At 56.4% G+C, this 20,530-nt stretch overlaps 3 protein-coding genes across 17 annotated transcripts in view; 2 read left to right on the top strand and 1 right to left on the bottom strand.

The window, feature by feature from the left end:
* Positions 1 to 7,617, top strand: part of TSC1 (TSC complex subunit 1) — a 49,938-nt gene extending 42,321 nt beyond the window's left edge. For all 7 annotated transcript variants that reach the window (XM_036107806.2, XM_036107834.2, XM_036107815.2 and 4 more), the window contains 3 exons: positions 1,550 to 1,737; positions 1,820 to 1,981; positions 2,340 to 7,617. In XM_036107806.2, the coding sequence (XP_035963699.1) occupies positions 1,550 to 1,737; positions 1,820 to 1,981; positions 2,340 to 2,874 (885 nt within the window). In that variant the 3' untranslated portion in view covers positions 2,875 to 7,617. The remainder of the gene's footprint in view (positions 1 to 1,549; positions 1,738 to 1,819; positions 1,982 to 2,339) is intronic.
* Positions 7,618 to 8,544: 927 nt separating this feature from the next.
* SPACA9 (sperm acrosome associated 9) lies at positions 8,545 to 18,992 on the bottom strand. 7 transcript variants are annotated; one of them, XM_036107908.2, is made up of 6 exons: positions 18,008 to 18,181; positions 16,158 to 16,349; positions 14,350 to 14,430; positions 12,561 to 12,741; positions 10,346 to 10,548; positions 8,545 to 9,662 (listed from the first exon to the last, which is right to left on the bottom strand). In XM_036107908.2, exons 4-6 carry the CDS (start codon positions 12,702 to 12,704, stop codon positions 9,329 to 9,331), a joined length of 681 nt encoding a protein of 226 aa, XP_035963801.1. In that variant the 5' UTR covers positions 12,705 to 12,741; positions 14,350 to 14,430; positions 16,158 to 16,349; positions 18,008 to 18,181; the 3' UTR covers positions 8,545 to 9,328. The 7 variants fall into 7 exon arrangements, with proteins under 7 accessions (XP_035963801.1, XP_035963817.1, XP_035963784.1 ...); XM_036107924.2 differs by lacking the exon at positions 14,350 to 14,430 and having other exon boundaries at positions 8,545 to 8,612; positions 9,515 to 9,662; XM_036107891.2 differs by lacking the exon at positions 14,350 to 14,430.
* AK8 (adenylate kinase 8) overlaps positions 18,218 to 20,530 on the top strand; it is a 116,686-nt gene continuing 114,373 nt past the window's right edge. The window contains exon 1 of one of the 3 annotated variants that reach the window (XM_036107869.2): positions 18,218 to 18,386. In XM_036107869.2, the coding sequence (XP_035963762.2) occupies positions 18,237 to 18,386 (150 nt within the window). In that variant the 5' untranslated portion in view covers positions 18,218 to 18,236. Of the gene's footprint in view, positions 18,452 to 20,530 lie in introns of all 3 variants that reach the window. The other 2 variants (XM_036107852.2, XM_036107859.2) reach the window with 2 other exon arrangements.

Genomic DNA, 20,530 nt, shown 5'->3' with positions numbered 1-20,530 from the left:
CCACTCTTCTGCACCACCTGACCCTTCCTGGCAACCTTGTCCTCCAGCTAGCTGTGCCGATGTGTGCGCCGCAGGAACGGCGGTCACAGGGAGACAGACACCACGATTTCCCCTGGAAGAGGAGAGGTTCCTTCCTGCAAGTCTCTCTCAGTGAGGAAACTGCCAGGAACCCTCCCCCAGACTTCCCACCCTTGCTGTCGGCCAAGATTGTGTCTTGTGCCCATCCCTAGCTCAGTCATTGTCTTGAACCTGTCAGGATTTGCCCTTGGACCTGGTGTCAGGCTTCCTCTCGTTCAGTCAAGTGGGGGAGGCAGGGTGGTATCTGAGAATCGGGTTGGGCACGGCGGGTAGGTGTTGGCTGTAGCGCCTCTGGCAGTGGTTGTGAGGGTTCGTGGAGGCGCGTGGATGTTCCCAGTTCGGTAGCTGCTTTGAGTCTCCATAAAGAGCTCCTATCATTGATGACAAAGGCCCGATTTGTTCACCTCACCTGTGCTGAAGTCTGGAGCCCTTGGGCATAGCTAGAATGGCCACATGATCTGGTGCCCAGTTCTGAGCTTAAATCTCTGGAGTTCCACACCAGGAAAGCATTCACTGGTCATCTTCGAGGCAGGGACACCTCCATGGAAGCTCATCTCCTTGCTTTTTACGGTTTGTTTTCTATTCTTTTTTTTTTAAGATTTTATTTATTTAGTTGAAAGAGAGTGTGCAGGAGCGGAGGGTTTGTTATCTTTAAAAACAACAACAAACCTACGCTAAGTTTTATGTTACGTATACTTTATCACAGTGAAAACACACAATACAAATGTAACACACACTTGTTAGAAGAGTGTTGTTTCCGTGTCTCTTCTGAGCATGGGTGCACACGTGCTCTGGGTGTCCAGCTGGCTCGGTCTTTGGGCGGGCAGGCCGTCTGCCTGGCGTGGTCTGCGGGCTTCGGGGCGCCTGATCCACGCGGGCAGCGTTGCCCGAGCAAGCCTGGCCCACTGCGCTGCGCCCGCCAGCTTTCCCTTAGTCGGTGTGAGGGGAGAAGAGTCTAAAAGAAAACAAATCACCTAAGACACCACTATGTTGAAATAACTGAATATTGGTATAGTTTCGTTTGGTGTTTGTGAATGTCACTGTTTACATAGTTGATCCTACTGTTCACATGGTTTTATATAAAGTCTGTTTTTTTATCTTTTTACTGATACGTAAACTGTAAGTTTACTAGAAACTTGTAGATACAAAATGTATTTTAACTCACTTAACTGTTCTCCTGGCATTAGACTTAACAATGCTTCCAGTTTTTTGCTCTTCTAAACATGATACAGTGATTATTTTTGTGCCAAAATGTCTAGTCGTGTTTCAAATGACTTCCTCAGGGGCAGATTTCAAGGAGGGGGGTTACTAGATTAATACTTGCTGCCAGCTTACTTTGCAGAAAGTTGTACGAATTCCGATTCCCAGCAGCAGTGCCCCAGAGCGCCTTCTCAGTGCTTAGTGCCTTGCTTTCGCACAACAGAGGTAGCACACTCGTTTTCTCAGGGACTAACTCCGGCCCCTCTTGTAGGAGGTAGAAATGATGAAAGCTGCGTGTCGGAAAGAACTAGAAAAAAACAGAAGCCACGTTCTCCAGCAGAATCAGAGGCTCGATACCTCCCAGAAACGGATTTTGGAACTGGAATCTCACCTGGCCAAGAAAGACCACCTTCTTTTGGAGCAGAAGAAATATTTAGAGGATGTCAAAGTCCAGGCAAGGTAACTGGTGGGCACGGGTTTCTGCAGTGATGGGTTTTTTTGTCAGTGGGGCTTCCTATATTCTGGGTGGTCTGTGTTTCAGAGGACAGCTGCAGGCTGCAGAGAGCAGGTATGAGGCTCAGAAAAGGATCACCCAAGTGTTTGAGTTGGAGATCTTAGATTTATATGGCAGATTGGAGAAGGACGGCCTCCTGAAGAAACTTGAAGAAGAAAAAGCAGAGGCAGCTGAAGCAGCAGAAGAAAGGTAGGAACAAAGAGGTGGGAGCTGCAGCCTTGTCCCCGAGCCGCCAGCAGCAGAATAGGGCCCGCGTCTCGGGGCGTGAGAAACCGTCTCCGCTGGCTTAGGCGGGGCCGCCCGGGTGTCTCTCTGCGTCCCTGTCCTTGGCCCCAGATCGCGGGATGTGGTCACAGGAAGTGCTCACATGTGCGATCTCCCATCTCCCGTCCCTCGTTGAGACTCGGTTTCTCTTGCCGAGACCTCCCACTCAGGTTCCCCACTCGAAAGCGCAGAGCTCAGTGTCTGGGCCTGCATAGTTGCACGCCTCCCACACACGCGGGCACCGCCAATGCCGCCCCTCTTCTCCTCCCTGGGTTTCTTACAGGCTTGCCTATTGCAAGGACGGCTGCTCCGATTCCGTAACAGGGCACAGCGAAGAGGCATCTGGCCACAACGGCGACACCAAGCCCCCCCGACCCGGCAGCAGCGCGCGGGCCAGCGGCGCGAGTAGAGGGGGTGGAGGTGGCCGTGGCGGCAGCAGCAGCGAGCTTTCAACCCCGGAGAAACCCCCCATCCAAAGGGCCAGCCTGTTCAGCAGTCGGTGGGAAACTACTGTGGGAGAGTCTGCCACCAGCATCCCCACGACTGTCGGCTCCCTTCCCAGTTCAAAAAGCTTCCTGGGCATGAAGGCGCGAGAGTTATTTCGTAATAAGAGTGAGAGTCAGTGTGATGAGGACAGCGTGACCATCAGTAGCCTTTCTGAGACGCTAAAGACAGAACTGGGCAAAGACCTGGGTGTGGAAGTCAAGACCCCCCCGAACCTCGACGGCCTGCACCCCTCCCCCCCGAACCTGGACAGTGTTGGACAGCTGCACATCATGGACTACAACGAGACTCATCATGAACACAGCGAAGGATGACGGGCACTCAGTGTTAACTTGCAGGTTGCTGGCGTAGAACAGGAGGTGTGAATGCACGTTCCCAGGCTTTCCTGTCTCCAGGGTCTGGGTGGCTAGCTCACGCGGTGGAAATGGGATGGAGGTCCTTTTGACAGTTGACTGAACGCAGAACGGTTTTTGGATCTGGCATTGAAATGCCTCTTAACTTTCCCCTCAGCCCACTCCCCAGCCTGTCTTTCATTTACCTGGCAGTGTGGACTAATCCGAGGGCCAGTTTGCGTTCCTCAGTAGCTTTATTTTCTTCCTTCCCCCACAATGGTTGCGCCCTTTGAACCTGTGCAATATGAGGCCAAATTTAATCTTTGAGTCTAACACACCACTCTCTCCTTTCCTGAAACTCGGAGAATGGGTTGGCTCTCCGTTAGCCCAGGTAATTGGTGGTGTTGCAGGTAAGTCTCGTTTTGTCCCTTTCCACAGGGATGTAGCTTGCGAAGCCGGTCGACTTCATGTGGAAGCTTTTCACATGAGACTTTGTCACCGCTTTTTGGTTCTGAAGTGCAGCCTCTCTAGCAGCAGATCTAGAGAAACAATTGTTTATTCCCCCTTACGTTCTTTTGGCGGTTCTGATAAGCTTCCTAGAAAGTTCTGTGTGAACAAACGTCTGTTGTTAGAGGAGTCTGGAGCTGGCACCATGGAGACCATCCTTTTCCTTTGGGAATGCTCTGTCCCTCCTTCCCCGCTACCTCTTATTTATTTGGTGTTTGCTAGAAAGCTGGGACTGCTCTGACCAGGCTGGCGTAGGGGTGGTAAAACCCGCTCTCTGCAGGAGGGGAGGTTGGTGGCTTGAGCAGTTGCCTGAGAAGCCCTTGTGGACGAGGAACTGCCCCTCGGGCAGGGCTGTGCTAGCTGAGCCTCGGGGATCACCCCCCCTTCGTGTTTCCGTGAGCCTCTCGTTTGTGTCAGCTTCTTGGTGATGCTGCCGCAGAAAGGCTCTGAAGGTCCAAAGAGTTTCTTCAGCATTTAAATGACCATTGCTTCTCAGGCTGCTAGAGCCGCGTCGCCGTTGCTGGTTCTAGACCACCAAAAAGGTAACAGCTTTCTCACACCAGCTAACTTTCCGGGGCCGACCTCCAGGGAGCTTGATGCCGCTCCCTTCCCGCACGTTAGTCGTGGCCGAGCATGTTAGAGCAGAGTCCTGGCGAGCGTTGACAGAGGCGGTCTGACGTGCACCCCGGGCTGCCTGCACACGCTCGGGTGACCCCAGCACAGCATCTGAACTCAACACAGCCTCCAGAGGTAGATGCTAGAAGCCTAAGAGTTGTTGCTTAGTGTCCCAGCTGAGGCAGAGAGAGCCCGGTAGGAAAGAGCCGATGAACTTGGTTTTTCTCTTTTTTATTCTTTTAGTTAAAAGTATATGAGGGGCTTCAGCCGTGAGGGGGGAAAAGACGGACTGTAATGGTACGAAATCTTACTGCTTACAGAAGCTTCCAGCATGTGAGGGTGAAGGTCTTTTGTTTTAAGTGTTGCAGTAAACATTCTAGCACTCCTGCCCAGAGGGGGCGAGGTCACGAGAGACGCTGTGTCACCACCACCACACTGGCGCGAGGCCTCGTCGGGACAGGATCTTCAGGTGTGCTCGACTGTGCCCGGCCCTGCCCGGCCCGGCAATGGCCGCTGGACGTCCCGTGTGGACTAGCAATAACCCCATGTGGTGAATTCAGCTTTGTCCAAAGGAGAGCTTAAAATTGAGTATGTCCTGTTTCCTAGTTCAGTTTTAGGAAAGGAAAACACGAACAAATTCAGAAAGGAAAAAAATGTTAACTGGATTCCTACTGAAACCAGGTCAGAATGCTCACCCTCCCCCAGCCTGAGAGACTGTGCCACAGAACAAAGACGCCAGGCGTTTAATCAAAGCCTTTTCCCTGATTAACTGGCAAAGGCAGAGGCCAATGTAGAGAAAGAAAAAACATTTTTAAGAGCCGAGAAGATGTAAAAATACAGGGGAGAAGGGGGAGGCAGCGTGGTGAAGTGGGCCGTGGCCTGCGCTGGAGGCTCCACGGGCAGGTCTCTGGGCCCAGGGCCCTTGGCACATCCCTCCGGCCCAGCCGGCTGCTCAGCTCGACAACCACGGCCAGCCTAGGGGAGCTGCGCTCAGCTTCCTTTGCGTTCTAGGGGGCCGGGCTTTTTATTCAGCCAAGGCTGGGGGATTGAGGCCTGGACGCATGTTGAAGTTACCCAGCCTAAACATTTAGGCTTTTATGTTGCAAAGGACTCAAGTCAATAGTAAGGTTTAGTTTGGTTTTAGAAACAATAAACCTGCCAGGGGCCAGCAGGTCACTGATTGCGCTGCAGCGAGTCTTTTTAAGGACTGAAAGGTGATAGTAGAGGGACACTAGAGAGAGAATTCGAGCCTGGGAGCTGGCAGGGCAAAGGTATTAGAATAGTTAGAGCATCAGGTCGAGCAGCTTGGGCAGGTCAGGCTTGGGCAGCTCGGGCAGCCTCTGCCCGGCCACTCGGAGCACGCTTGCCTGCCTCAGAGCCGTGTGGCCAGCGTGCGTGACCTGCTCTGCTCCCCACCCGACACTAACCAGGGTCGGCACAGGCCCTGGGGTTGCAGTCTGCTTCTTGGGCAGCATGAAATTTGTTTTCAAAAGGAGCACTACAGTTCACGGGGGCGGCGTGGTCTCCATAGAGAAAGCGCATTCCCGAGTCCACTGCAGGACGGAGGCGCACGGGCCTCTCTCAGACAGGACTTTGAGGGATTTTTAAAAAGCTTTTGACAGGGTTCTGCCATAAAGTCTACAGACATCGTTAGTGTAGCATTGGAAGAAGTACCTAGTCACGAGTAAGAAAATAAATCCAAAGGCAGGAGACAGAGGTCGTTTCTTGGGTCAGGAGGTTTTTAAAGGCTTCCGTGAGCTGAGTGCTAGGCCCAGCTGTGGGCGGCCAGTGGGCGGCCGTGGCCTCCCTAGCTTGGTCAGCAGTGTTTCAGCTGCTGGGGATTCTTACCAGGCTCCGTGGGTGCAGAGAAGCGATAGGTCAGCTGCTGTGTGTGCCGTGTGGAGGGGAAAGGGGCCAGCTCTTCCGAGCAGGGAACCTGGGAGCCGCTGACATGGACGGTGAGCCCACCGTGGTCCAAGAGGCTGGCACTTCACGGGGCAAAATCAGGACGACAGGACACGAAACTCTAGACCCTGGGCCGTCCCCATTTGCCACAGCCCGTGTGGTTTCTAGAGGTTTTGTCACAAAAGGCCAAAGTCTTATGGTTGTGCAGAAGGGGGTGGCTCATACAGCGGCCGCGATGAGGGGTCCCCGTGAGCTGGGCTGTAGGGGTCCGGACTCACAGTTCCGAATGAAAACTTGGGTGTTTCTGTGTAGAGAATATAGCATGTGCTGTGACTAGCCAGTGGGAGTTTGTACCAAATACTGGAACATGCCACTTGAAGCCAGAAAGAACGGAAGAACGAGTGAGAGGAAGTGCCACGTGGAGTGCCACGAGATGGGAGGAAGCCGTGCAGGTTAAGGAGAGTGTGGGCGGCGCGGAGGCTTGGTCCGGAGCCACAGTCCGGGTGGAGGGCCACCCAGCCTCTCTCAGTGGTCCTAGGCCGAGCCCGATCCCACCCAGAGATCCCACCCACGTCTCCTGCGGGGAAGAAAGGGGCTCATGGAATGACCCCCGTCAGCGCAGCTCCCTCTGCTCCTTTCCACTCTGGAGGTGCCCGCTGGAAACCGATCTCCAGCCCCACCATGTCTGTATGTTTCTGCCCAGACTTCTCTAACTCGAGTCCTCCTTGCCCCTCCCCTCCCCTCCTCCCTCCCCTCCCCCGTGTGGCAGAGGAATTGGTTGCCCTCCAGGAGGCTTTTCTGTATAGGTGAAAGAGCAAGTGTAGGTCGGAGCCTGGCCCCAAGGCTGCTGCTGTGACCCTTGTCCCATGTGGCTCGTGTCCCCGTCCAGGACTCTCTGACGTGTGCGGGGAGAGTGGGTTCCCGTCTTTTCCATGCTGTCCTCCGGTCTGTATGTGCTCACCTGAGAGAAGAGGGGCTGTAGCAACCAGGGGAGCCTGCCCGGGGTAGTGAGCCCCTGCACCCGCCACTGCAGAGCCCTCTGCCCCCCCTTCCCTTCCCTTCACCACCGAATTGTCCATCGGGGATAAGTAGGTCAGTTGAACCATTGGAATAGATGTTTTAGAGGAGACCCCTGAGAGTTTGAGACCCACCCCCATCACCCCCTCCTCCCTTCCCCCACCTCGCTACGGTGTTTGGACAGGAGGGTACGGCGCTGCTGGACGCAGCAGATACTCTGGCTGATCAAAGAGGCGGCCGGGCATTTTGCACTAGGAAGAATCAGTGATCACTTTTCAGAAGACTTCTATGGACCATAATAAGTATATTACGGAGGAACAGATTTTGTTAAGACGTAATCTAGTTTTGTAACTCAATCATGGATCACCCACATGTGGCTAACTTGCAGTTTAAAGGGGTCCCATCAGTGAAAAAAAGATTTTTTTTTAACTGACTGCTTTTAGTTAAATTTGAGAAAGTCCTCTTGTCAAAAGGTTTAAACCTTCCCGCCTTGATCTTAAAAGCATGTCAAACAATCCACGTCAGATGCCATAAACAAGAACTGCGAGAGAAAATGGTACAATCTTAGTAAATGGGAATTGGAATCAAAAGGGTTTGCTGTCCTTCTTAGAATGTTCTAAAATGTCAAGGCAGTTGCTTGTGTTTAACTGTGAACAAATAAAAATCTATTGTTTTGCACTATTCTGCTGTGTTGACATGAAGTGACTCGCGCTGGCCTCTGAGGGGCTTGTAGGCAAAGTAGGGACCCGTCCACGGATGCAGAAGCTTCCAGCCTGGCTTGGTTGGTCACCTCAGGTGGCCGGAGGGGTGCTGACAAGTAGAATGTGGCTTTCCTCTCTCTAGGACCCTTTCTGTTCTAGCCCATTCTCTGGCCCACAGCCACAGATCCTCCCGTTCTCTGCCTCGGATTCCTGCCTTCCCCCCCCGAGAGTGGCGTGGTGGCATGGAGCGGGTGACGTGAGTCATCCCCACCCAGACTCTCCAAGCCGGACGGCCTGCAGGGGCTGCACTGCTGTCCCACCTCGTGCTGGGAGTATGCTTGCCTCCCTACGGGTTGGCTGGCCGTTGGCTTTAATACAGTCCTTTTGGTGGCACCCAGGTGACACCGAGGTCATCGAGAGCTTACCGGTCCTGTTCTGTGAGCGTGCCAGGGAGAAGGGCAGCTGGCACCCACCACCTTCCTTCCGTTACGTCATCAGGGGTTTGGAGGAAGGCAGGAAACTACCTCAAACAATTGTTCGATCCAGCCTTGCCTCACCATCTCTTCCTTGGAACAGACATTTCCAGCTGTCCCTGGAAATCGGTGTGCTCTGCCCATGTTAATGGCGGAAGCAGCTCTTTGAGAGAAAGACTCAGAGGTGGCAGTTTTTGATTTCGTCTGGAAAATTCAGATGTCTATTCAGATTCCTGTCTGAAGAGCTTCTAACTACGGAAGGCCAGTTACGAGCTGGCCTGTGGGTCTTTGGCATGAACCCCCTGAGAGCAAATGTCTATAGTGGTTGCTCTTTGCTCGTGGTTTTGCTTGTGAGGCTACTGGCCAGTGTCCTCTGAGGTCTTAGGGTAAATAAAGAAGGGATAACTCCCAGGAAACCAAGCCAGGCAGAGAGGTGGGAGAACACTTTTTATTCTTGACGGTCACCCCCGAGGAAGCAAGAACAGAGAAGCTAAGTCGCCCCCTGTGAAGGGAAAAGCCAACAGTCAGTCAGAACTTCCAGCAAGCGCAAAAGCCGGAGACACATTCTATAATGTCGGGGCCTTGACTGTGTTGTGAAAATCAGGAAACTCCTTGCACGGGAGCCATAAAATCAGAATTCTTCCGGCTTCTCTCATGGTCTCCCCTCTCCCAAGTAAAGGAGAGCAAAGGCAGGTTCGTTCCCCTTTGGGTTTTGGTCCAGAGACCTCATCACACTGAGGAAGTCCACCGTGCCGGCCCTCAGCATCCTGGCAGGCCGAGCAGCCGGACCTTGCAGGAGCTGAGCCTTGCCTAGGGTTGCCGCTGTGGTGGGAAGGGAGCTGGCAGGCCTCCGGCTCGGCGGCTCGGCCCAGAAAGCCAGACCTGCAGCGTGGCCGGGCCCGGCAGGGTGCGGGCTGGGAGCTCCCAGAGCACCTGGGCAGGCCGGTGACCCCAGCTCTCAGCAGCCTCCCCGGGACACCCGCTCCCACCAACACCAGAAGTGGGGGTCCTCTTCATTGGCACAGAGCCGGACACTCAGAGGAGGAGAGCTTAGAAGTGAAAGTGACAGAGGGAGAGAGGTTCTCAACAGTGTATCGGGCAGGCCCTCTGGGGTTCATCTGTGGCGGGGACTGTGGGCGCCGAAGAATGGATCAGCCGGTGGAGACCAAGTTAAGTGACCAAGCACCCTACGGGACGCAGCAGCTTGCCGGCTCTGAGTTACAGTTTCCCGCCAGGCGGTCTCCAGGGAGGTTTGAGACATCCTGTGTCATTCCCCCTAGGTTTGGGGCTGTCTTTTGTAAGTCGCCTACGTTTGTGCTTCCTTAACCGAGGCTGGGTGCCTGTGGTCCAGGCAGGGCGAGCGGCCGCCCGGGTGGCTTCCTGGCGTGCCTGGGGCTCACTCACATGCTGCAGGGCTTTACGGGGCAGCTTCTCCGAGTGGGCGATCCATTCTTTCATTAAGTCCAGGATGATGGGGATGAGGCTGACGACGCCTCCGTAGTGGTTCCTGGCCTCGTCACAGCTGAGGTGGTTCACCACGTCGTGAGGGTACCTGCGGGGCAGCAAGAGGGCTCCGTCCAGGCCCGGGGCAGGCCCTAATCCTGGCCGCCCCTCAGAATCCCCTGGGGAGGCTTAGGGCCGCACGGGCCGAGGCGCACTCTCTACGGACGGGACGGTGGTGGCTCGGCGGGCCTGCGGCCCAGGAGCCCTGGCTAATCCAGGGGTGAGGGGCAGGACTCTCGAAGCACTCGCCTTCGGTTGTAGAACCCCGGATCAGGGGCCGTGGAAACCTGCCCTAACTGCTCCAAAACCTGCTGGTTAGGCCCTCTGCCTCTTCTCCACCCCGGTAACTAAACGGCGTGCTCCGGAACAGGGCACCCTGTGCTGAGGGCCCCCAGGGCGCAGAACGAGGGAGCCGCACTGGCGGTCCTGGGGCTTCTCCGTGGGCTTCTGGGAACACGGGCCCTGCGACCCCCCTTCCCTTTGCCCCGTACCAGCTCCACTCTACCTGCGGCCTCAGCAGCCCTCGTTTGCACTAAAACGGTTTGTGGGGTTGGCCCTTCCAGTAAGTCAGTGGGCCTGGGAGTTCCCCCCGGGGCGGGGGGTCTGGACAGTCGCCACAGGACCCACCCGCGGGACGCACCTGCCCTCTCGGCTCTGCCGGCTCCTTCCTGGGGGTCGGCCCCGCTCCCTCCCGCCCCGCTGCCCTCCGCAACAGGCCCAGAAGGGACTTACTTTGCCCTGAGGCTGCTCAGGTCGCTGCTTTGGCTAACCAGGGATTTGCATTTCTCAAGCAGGTTGCTGGTGGCCGGGCTGCCCGAGTGCAGGGCTTCGAAGTGCTGGCACAGCTTGCTCAGCTCTGCGCAGATGTCCAGGAACAGGCGCAGGACGCGCCGGTCTGTGGCGTTGTTGCAGTAATGCTCCGTGTAGCTCTGCACCTGTGGGCGCGGGGTCACGGGGCCGACGCGTCTGCATGCAGTTACGGTCACGGAGCGCCCCAGGCGCTGCGCCACGCGCCGTGCAGCCTGGACCTCACACCTCTCAACACGCTCATCTAAACCCCACCGGCGCCACGCACCTCAGCCAACACCTAAAGCAAAGAGCGCTGCTCCCCGACCTTTCGGGCCACAGTCCCCCTCAGGCCCCACTGAGGAGCAGAGAGAAGGCACTAAATCCTCTGAAGTTTCCTTGTCCTGTGTCTCCAAGGTAGAGGAAGGAGGGACAAGGGGAGCCGGCAGAGGGATCACCCACAGAAGGTAGTCTGAACCTCACACCACACACCGACACCAACTCTAGGATGAAGAGCTTACACGCCAAACAAAACGAAAGCTCCCCTGTGAACGTGTTCCAGATGCAGGAGTCGGGACGCCTTTCTCCAGTCGTTAAAGGTGTTCAGAATGGTGAGACGGCTGATCCGCGTTCAACCCCTCTTCTTGGGGGGGATGGAGGTCCTTCCCGGGCAGGGGCTCTTCCTCTCTATCCAACCTCGCCCCCCACCCCCCGCCCCTGTCTCTCTGGATCTGAGGTCAGGCAAGGTGGGAGGCCTGGCCTTGGGCTGGGGAGAAACTGGCTCCGGTCCAGGCAGGATCACTGGCCCATTTCCCCAAGGCAGGCCCTACCCGTGGTGGGCCGGTGGCCGGGGACATCACCTCCCTCCCCTAGCAGCCAGAACGTTCTAAGTCTAAGCCAGGTAGGTCGCCTTTCTGTTGCTAGGGGATGTCCTCCCACATGATCTGAGTGGCTGCAAGTCCAGCAGCTGTGGGGGGTGGGGGGGCTCCGGCCACCTCCATATCTGCTAGGGCACCGCGGAGGGTGAGGAGGGGCCTGGCCCGTGGTGTAACCACAACACGGCAGTCACTGGGCTACCTGCTGTGTGTGCCGGTTACCTGTGGATGACCCAGCTCAGGGAGGGCTTCCCATAGAGAGTCAAACCCTGGGGCCGCTGTTTACCAAGAGCCTTTGCTGAACCAGGGGCCAGAAGGCCACTCCCTTGTGCGTGTGACAGGGGTGCGGGTCTCAGATGCTCCTTCCTGATAAACCTGTCCAGTGGCCTTGGAAGTCAGAGCCTTTGGGGAACGGGCTAGAAAAAGGATGTAGCTAACTGACTTCCAGATAGTTCAGGGGAAAGAGGCTATTTTCTGTAGGTTTAAAAAGTTTTCAGGTTAAAAAACTGGGAGAGGCTTTTACATATTTTAGAAGAAAGGATTTTTTGAAGGATGCAGGCAGGGTTGCTATTCTCTGTGGGCCCGTGCACTTCTCCTAAGCAGTTCTGAGCTCTGAGGCCGCACCCGCCCCACGCCATGAGCCACTGGCCTTCCACAAGCTGACCGTGGGCCCGAGGCATGAGTGCAGTTGGGAGGGTCCCACCTACGTGTGTGCTGCTTCCTGGAAGGTGTGTTCGGTCTTCGGCAGAGCAAACTGGGATAGAGCTAACTCACGAGGACACCCGGGTTACGTGAAAATGTTTGCAGACGGGGGTGGGGTGGGGGGTGGAGCAATGTGCTTGGCGCCTCACAGTTTCTCAGATCCCAGTAGGATCTGACAGCTGGGACCACAGGCATCAGACGCTGGCTGAGAGTCTCCCTCATGATCTCCCTAAATCCGCATACTCCCCGGAGGTTCTTACTCTACAGAGTAGACAACTGGGGCACAGACAGGTGACTCCCGGCCGGAGGTCACAGAGGGCGCGTGGGGCTGAGCCGGGACCTGAACCCTGGCTGGCAGTGTCCAGCCCATGTTTGTAACCACTTTGTTATTTACTCACATACTTGGGGAGGGGATGCCTGGCTCATTCCACTAGTTAGGCTCCGAGTCCTGACTCTGGCACAAAGGTGCTTGCCCCCTCTGGGCTTCAGTTTCATCTTTCAAGCAAGGTGTCACCCAGGAATCTCTGGGCCTGGCAGGCCCCAAGGAGCCCGGCCCCGCCGCCCGCCAGCCCACGGGATGCCACCTGTCCGATGCTGGCGATGGGCCGGATCTTGTCGTGGGCGTTCTCCCTGCAGTGCTCCAGAGCGGCGATGAAGGTGAACTGTTGCTGTTGGAAGAGCTTGTACTTCTGCTCGATGTTTCGAAGAGACTCCTTTGCCTCATTCATTGTCTTCCTCAGCGGTCATTCACAGGAGAAGGGGGATCTATGGGGAGGAAGAGTGCAGGGCTGAGGCCCCGGGCACAGCTCTGGAGTCTCAGACCAACATGCCTAGGCCCCTCTCGGGCGAGCACCGCGCTCACTCAAGATGCCCCAGGCCGTCCAAGACAGAGCAGAGCCTGACCCAGGTCCCTCTACCCTCCAAGGACACATTCTTTGCCATCAACTGTGACTTCCTTCCCTCAAGTGTGGACACAGATTGCTCTGGTCCTCAGTTTCTCCAGACCGTGGACACACACACACGCACACACAGAGCCTCCAATGCCTTCCTGTGCCGTCAGCAACAGAGGGGATCACGGCATAGGTCACGGAAAATAAGATCTGTGATTATCAGTTTGGACCAAATCATTTTAAACCATCTGCCTCTTTGCAATTGGTGGGAAAGTCTAGGGCTTGTTTCCAGTGGGCCAAGCAGGGGAAGAGCCTGTCCTGGATTGTCGAGTGTGAGAAGATGCAGTTTCCCTGCTCTGTGCTTGGGTCAGGAGCCCTGATCTCAGGTTGGCACATTCTCAGGGCAGGGGCTGGCCTGAGGGGAAACATTAACGTCATGGGGAGTGCTCTCTTCTGGTGCCTCACAGACTGTCCCTGGTGTGGTTCAGGTAGTCCACAAGGCGTCTAGAATCTTCTGTGAGCAGAGAAGGCTGTGGGTTCTGCTCTCTGTGACACCAGTTTTGCTGAGCCTGTGCAAGATACCCAGGTCCCAGATCTACGGAGCCCCAGAACTGGGAGACCTCAGTCGGTCAACTCCCCTTAACTTCCGGCGGGGGGGCAGCTGAAGTCCAGGGTGTCACAGCAAGCTTGTCGGAGACACCCGAGGTCCCAGGCTTCCTGACATCTGCCCAGAGTCCTCAGAGCTGCCCCAGCCGCCGCGCCTCCACCGCGAGGCAGCAGCACACGTGTACCCTGTGTGAGCGGGGGTCAGAGGAGGCTGAGCCAAGCTCGGGTCCAAGTGAGTCGCTGCAAGGGCTGGGGCGGGGCAGAAGACATCCCAGGCTTCCTGGCAGGCCCCAGGTGGAGAGGAGCAAGCCCAAGGGAGACGGGAGGCCATTTCTGCTGTGTCTCCCTCAGCAACCCGAGCCCAGGGCAGGGCTGGAGCAGGGAGGGCATCTCCGAGGCAAGAAGAGGGATGAAAGGAAATGCAAGAACAGATGAGCAGGTGGCCTCCAGGACACGACGGGGGCAGCACATCAGAGAACTTGGGGAGCGCTGGGAGCCGAGTCGCGCCAGGATGGGCCCTGATAATGGCGCCCTGTGAACCTCAGTGGGTCGAGGAGGACATTCAGCAGCAGTGCCCAGCGCACCCCCCCCCCCCCCGGGAGCCACGGTGCCTGTTTGCTCACAGCAGCTGCAGCTCTATGGGGGTGGGCCTGGGCCAGGGGCGGGCTGGGCGCCCGTGTCCTCCCCACTCAGTCCCGCCTGCCGTGGGTGAGCGCAAAGGGGAGCCTGGGTTGTGGGGATGCAGTGGGGGCCCTCTCTTTGTCAGACACCTGGAACCCCTGCCAAGGTCCCCCTACCCCCTGCCCAGAGGTGGCAATGGGGGACGCGGTAAAGGGGGGCAAGGTTTTGGGTTGTATCTCCAAGGGTGCAGGCTTACCAGGCAGGTGAGGCCCTCGGTGTGAAACTGAAGGGGTACCACAAAGCCCAGCAATCGAGCCAGGTAAAAATATTTGACATACTATTTGAAGAAATAAAAGTCAATAGCAAAAAGTCCACAAAGTGCCTGAATTTTAAGTAAACACAGGATGGGATCCAGTGCGGGGCCTTGCTGTACAGGAGTCCGAGGCAAAAGCAACAAGTAATACTGATCCCGTCTTTAAATTTTTAATAGTTTACTCTCAATGGTTTTTTTGCATTAGTTTTGATGTTTTTAAATGTTATTCGTCCTGATGGCGGGGGTTTTTGGTGCCCTTCACATTCTGCGCCAAGGCAACCGCCTTACTTGCCTCACCTGGTTTGGGCCTGGGGCTTACAAGTGACTAGGGGGCTGAAGGCCTAGGAAAGTCGGAGCCCAGCACACAGGGGGGTTTCGGGGGAGGAGTGGGAGCACGTGCTTTCAGTCTGGCCTTCCCCCATTAACGCTCGGGGCTGTGCTGGGTGGTTAAGAACCCAAGCCCGGAGTCCCATAGTCCCGCTTCAAATCCTGGTGCCCCTGCGGGGTGAGCCTCCGCGTTCTAACGTGCTATTGGGAGAGGACAGGGCCAGCCTCCCAGCCTTGGGGTGAGGACCGCGGCAGGTGGCAGGTGTGGAGCCCAGGGCCTGGAATGCGGCAGCACCCGGTTGTCGGGGCAGCGAAAGCAGCTGTGATTACACGGTGTGCACACAATCATGGGAGCAGGCCACGACAGGCACGGTGTGCACCCCGAAAGCAGCAGAGGCTGCTGAGGGCTTGACCTCCTGGAGAGGAGAGGTGGGGAGGGTGGGGCAGAGGGGTGGGGACCCTGGCTAGAGGCTGGGAGGGGGTTATGTGGAATATTGTGAGCAAGCACAGAAGGCAGTGGACAGGGTAAGGCCGAGGGACCTAAGCGTCAGACAAAGCTAGGAGAACCACTGAAGGCCAAAAGGGGTAAGAAGCATGTCATGCGTTCATTCGTTCATTCATTCATTCATTCTGCAATGCCTCCCATACGCCAGACACCATTCTGAGTGCTGGGCTATACATAGCATTGAACACAATAGACAAGATCCCCTTCCCTGGAGGGACTTATCTTTCAGAGTGGGAGGCAGACAATAAGGATGAGTGAATGAACCATGTTTTAGATAAGGGCACTGCTAAAGAGAAAAGGAAGCTGGGCAGTGGGATGGGCGTGTCGGGATGAAGAGCTTCACAGTCTGCAAGAGGGTCCTTTGCAGGGGGTGGGTGGGTGCGGGGCAGGGCAAACTAGAACCATGCTCCAGCCTTCAAGGAGATCCTGAACACCCACCCCAACCCTCCTAACAGCAGTTACTCTCCATGGGGCCCTAGGAAAACCCTGGCCATGCATTAAGTCCTCACCTATGAAGGTACCATGATTATCCCATGACAGATGACGAAGCTGAGGTTACCCAGGTAGGAGAAGTGAGCCAACCAGGATCTCCCACTCAGCTCTGCCTGACTTTATAAAGTCTGGGCTCTCGGATAGCTCCCTCCTCCCTCTGTGATGGTCCATAGAGACAGACATGCCAGACATCAGACTGACCAGAGCTGGGAGCGGGTGGGTGGGGTGGAGGGGATACCAAAGGCCTGAGAAGCTGCTCAAACCCTCCTAGGGGTCAGGCACTGGCTGGACCCCTGGGCCTCATTTCCACTCCCGTGAGACTGTTCTCTGTGCCCCATCCCCTAGGGGGCTGCCCTAGGTGTCTGACTTCCTGCCACCCTCCTGGGGCTTCCTGGGGCTGTCAAGTTCTCTAAGGTTATAGCACTACCTCGGCTGGTGGCCCCAAGAGCCCCTGAGGGCAAAACTGACGTGGCTCTTGATCCTAGCGACTTGTGACATGCGCGCCAGGATGTCGTGAGAAGAGCTGTAATAAGCTATCCAAAGTGATCGTCCCTTGCACGAGAGTCACTGCGGCCAAATTAGTGTGGATGAAAGGCACAGGGCGCAGGCACTTCTCGATCTGGGGGAGGAGGGAGGAAAAATGATTACCCAATAGGTTTTAGGCTTTAATTGATTTGTATTTTTCCAGGCTGCTAAAGAAGATGAAATCGTGGTATGAAAAGCGCCTAAGGCTTAAAATAAATGAGGAGAAAGGCAAGTCATTTCAGAAATGTCCAGGAAGCAAACTGAACCTCTCCAGTGCAAATTGCGGGTTTGGTTGTTGTGTTCTTTGTTCAGGGGGAGGCAGCTTCCTTTTCTTCCCCAGCTGTCTTTGCAGTTGGCTTTGACAAGCCAACCAAGGTGTGCACGCTTTGAGGAAGCGGCTCTGAGGGGAGGAGGCAGAACTGCAGCCTTTTACACTGCAGGGCATGACTCTGGGCAAGTGGCCGGTGGTGACGGCTTTGGTAGGAGTCAGACGTCAGCCCTGGCTCTGCCTTTGCTTAACAAGTGAACTTGGCCAAGAATTTCCCTCTTTCTGGGCCTCAGTTTATCCATCTGTAAAATCAGGGGGTTTGGATTAGAAGATCTTCAAGGGGACTTCTGATTTTAATGCTTCACGATCAACCCCTGATGAGGAAAGAGGCCCAGAAAAGGGAAATGACTTTTGCCAGAAGTCATTCAGCCACAACCACTTTTCACCATTCTGATCCTCCAATTTCTTATCTGTAAAATGGGAATGAAGGTACTTATTTCTCAGGGCTGGTGCAGAGATTAAATGAGATAATATGGCTAATAGTAGCCCCTATGCATTGTGCACTTATTACATGCCAGTTACCAATACTTCAGGTATATTAGCTCCTGGAATCCTTCCCTAATCCCCACTTCACAGGGGAGGAAAGTGAGGCACAGAGCAGGCTCACAAGGCCAGGTGGAGCCAGGAGCTGAACTTGGGGCAACCTGTACTGACAATGCCAGACGTCCTGTCCATAAGGTACAGACCCCATAGTTTTGTTAAGAACACTGAGGGCTCAAAACCAGGAGTAGCTCCTCCTAAAAATGGCAACAGACAAAAAGCTCGAGCTCCTAGTTGAGCGCTGTGTCTGATACCAGGCTGCCTGCCCTGTCCCACTGGGGACTGGCGCAACTCAAAGCCCTCCTTCCCCCAACCATGTCCCACCCCACCCCGGTCCCGCACCAGCGGCAGTCCCCTCCATTCCTTTCCCCCCAACCCCCAGGGTTTGGGTGGGCCCGCCCCCGGCCCGCTTTAACCTTGCTGGTCCTAGAGCGGCCTTCACTTACAGAGCGCTCTGAAGCTGGAGTGCCTCCAAGGGTGTCTGGGGCCCCGGAGGGGCGGGGAGGCCCTTCCCAGGGCTGGGGAGGCGGGTGGGTGGGGTGGGGAGGTCGACGAGAAGGGGCGGGGCCGCGGGCCCGATTGTTCCCGTGGGTGCCATAGCAATCGGGTCACGTGGCAGCCCCGCCCCACCCCGTGAGCCTAGGCCTTCCCGCCCGCCCCAGGGACTCCCCTACTTTTTCAAACCGTTCCCCAACCTCTATTCATTTTAAAGATGGGGAAACTGAGGCCCGAGAGCAGAAATGGGCCGGCCCTCAGAGCTCCCAACGCCCGGGTCGGGGTGCGACGGCGGAACCAGCGCAGGACCCGCCTCCCATCCGCTCTGTTGCGGTGGGGGGGTCGACGTGACCCTGAGCGTCCCAGCACCGGGGGCCCTCCCGAGGCACCTCTGGTCCTAGAAGGCCACTGCTGGAGCGGCCTGAGGGGTCCCGCTGAGACGTGCAGACTGCGGAGCGAGGCCCGCGCGGGGAAGCACCTGCCCCCCGGCGGCTGGTCGCGCGGGCCGAGGAGCCGGGGACCAAGCAGTGCTCCAGCCTGGAGGGCCGGCGGGCGCGCGCTGATGACGTAGAGCGGCGGCCCTAGCGACGGCGGTCTCCAGGGCGCGGGCGCGTGCTGATGACGCGGCGGCGCGCCGGCCCTAGCGACCGCTGTCTCCAGGGAGCGGGCGCACCGCACCGCGGCATGGACGCGACCACCGCCCCGCACCACATACCCCCGGAAATGCCCCAGTACGGGGAGACGTACCACGTCTTCGAGCTGATGCAGGTGACCGAGGCGGCCCCGCCCTGTCGCGACACCGGGCGCCGGCCGGGAGCCTCCGTCGCGATAGGGTGCGCGGCGGCGACCCCGCAGCTGGGGGGTGTCCGACTCCTGTGCCGCCGGGACCCCGAGGGATGACTCGGTCGGAGGACGCCCCGCGTCCCTGCCCTGCGGACCCAGGAGGGAGGAAGGGGGGCAGGCCCTGGCCAGGATCTGGTCATGGCTCTGGGCCGGCCAGCTCCATGGCCTGGACCAAGTCCCATTCTTTTCTCAGTGCCGGCAGCTGTGAAATGCCAGGTTGCAAGAGCTGGTCTCCAAGGGGGCCCTTCCCGCGCTGACAGTCCCCAGCCTGTCTGCAGTGTTCGTTTCTGAGCTGGGGAGTGTCCGAGTTCAAGGTGACATCACCGTCCCCTGAGATGGCTGCGACCGGGGACAGGGGACAGCGGCAGCATTTCCCACACGGCCCCTCTTCATTAGGGCAGGAGTTCGGGGCTGCTCCCAGCCGCTCATCCTGGGTGTCTGGCTTGACCGGGCCCTCTCTCCCTGGGTGCGCTTTGGCAAAGCCCTGCCCCTTCTGGTGCCCTTCTGCTCCTCCTCGAGGCAAAGGCTTTCGGGAGCTGGACTGAAAGAACTCTGTCGCTCGGAGGTTGTGAGGGCCGAAGGGAAGCTGGAGCCCAGTTTCCAGAGCATTTGCTCCTCCAAGTACACCCTATCCCCAGAGGCACCACTGTGGTGACCCCTGTGCTCATTTGAGCCTCTGACCTGCACAGCTGAGAGCAGAGCTCAGACTCAGAAGTGTCACCATCTCTCCAGCAAACACGTGCTTCCTTTGGAAAGTGTTAACTGGCAGAGGGAGGGAGAGAGATTTCTCTAAAACCGGGTGGCCAGTCTGAGAAAAGAAAATGGCCAGCTGAGTTGTAAGTCATCCGCTGGTGGGCAGGATGGGGCCAGCTCCTGGGGGCGCTGTGGTCTGTTCTAGGGAGGCTGCTGTATCTCAGAGTGATTTTTGGATGGAACAGTCCGCAGAAGCTTTTAGTCCAGTATTTTCAGTCCTTAGTCATTTGCGTGTGTTCCCTCCGTGGATCTTACCATCTTCATTTCTTACACTTTTTAAAAATAATTTTAGACCCACAGGATGTTACCAAGGTAGTACAGAGTTCTGATGTACCCGTCCCCAGCTCCCCCTACTAAGACCCTCTAACGTCACTCCTTGACATTCACAGTCCTACAAGACAGTTAACCAGACAGAGGCCTTATTTGGATTTCATCCGTTTTTACCTGCACTTCTTTCTTTTTCTGTGTGCGCGGTTCTATGAGATGTTATCACATATATCGATTCATACAACCACCACCACAATTCCACTTTCACTTAGTCATTTCTTTAAATCAACCCACTTAAAAAAAAAATCAACCTGTTTTACCTCCTCCTGAGCAATATCTTTGAAATCCTAGGTTTCCTAATACACAATAGATACACAACTGCTTAAAAGCGAAATTAAAAACACTCATCTGTAAACCAGCTAGCATCATCTCACGCCGTCTCCGCAGTGCGAGCCGACCAGAGGCCTCGGCCAGTCGGGCCCTCCACCAGCTGGGGAAGCTGAGGCTCGGATGAGGGAAGGGACTTGCTGGTGAGGTGCAGAGCGGAGCTAGGACTTCTCACAGCTCCGAGCGCTCTACCCATCCACACGCCCTCTGCCCCCAGAGGCAAACACCCCTCCCTGGTTGTCCCTGAAGGATGCTCCTTCCTGCGCCAGCGCAGCTCCTATTATCTACCCAGTTCCTTTCTGTGCCTCTTGTTCTGGAACCATGGAAGCTGATTTTCCTTGGAATTAAATGGTCAGACTAGCCCAGGACTGTTTAGATACTTGGCTGGTAAATATTCTGCCCCGCCCTGGAGGGACATGGGTAGCAGTGATGGCCATGCCCCCCAGCAGATGTTGGTATTGGGCACCTACTGTGAGTGTGCCCAGCATCGGGACAAGGGTGAGGCAACAACGGAGCTGCAGGAGCATATGGCAGGATTTATCTAGTGAGTGTGATCAGGAAGGTATGTTTCCATGGAGACCGGAGGACTCAGGGGGACAAGTGTTCTAAGCTGAGGGAACAACATTTGCTAAGGCTCTGAGGGGCACATGACCATGGTGCAT

The sequence above is a fragment of the Halichoerus grypus genome, chromosome 14 (genome assembly GCF_964656455.1).
Source record: "Halichoerus grypus chromosome 14, mHalGry1.hap1.1, whole genome shotgun sequence".
NCBI classification, from domain to species: domain Eukaryota; kingdom Metazoa; phylum Chordata; class Mammalia; order Carnivora; family Phocidae; genus Halichoerus; species Halichoerus grypus.
The sequence above is the reverse complement of the archived record's forward strand: the minus strand, read 5'-3'. Positions and strand labels throughout refer to the sequence as shown.

Excerpts from the sequence above, each read along its gene's own strand:
- SPACA9 (XM_036107917.2), bottom strand. The coding sequence starts at position 12,704 with ATGAATGAGGCAAAGGAGTCTCTTCGAAACATCGAGCAGAAGTACAAG. Across the intron at positions 10,549-12,560 it reads CCATCGCCAGCATCGGACAG|GTGCAGAGCTACACGGAGCA; the intron begins GTGGCATCCCGT and ends CCGCGCCCACAG. Across the intron at positions 9,663-10,345 it reads CTGAGCAGCCTCAGGGCAAA|GTACCCTCACGACGTGGTGA; the intron begins GTAAGTCCCTTC and ends GCTGCCCCGCAG.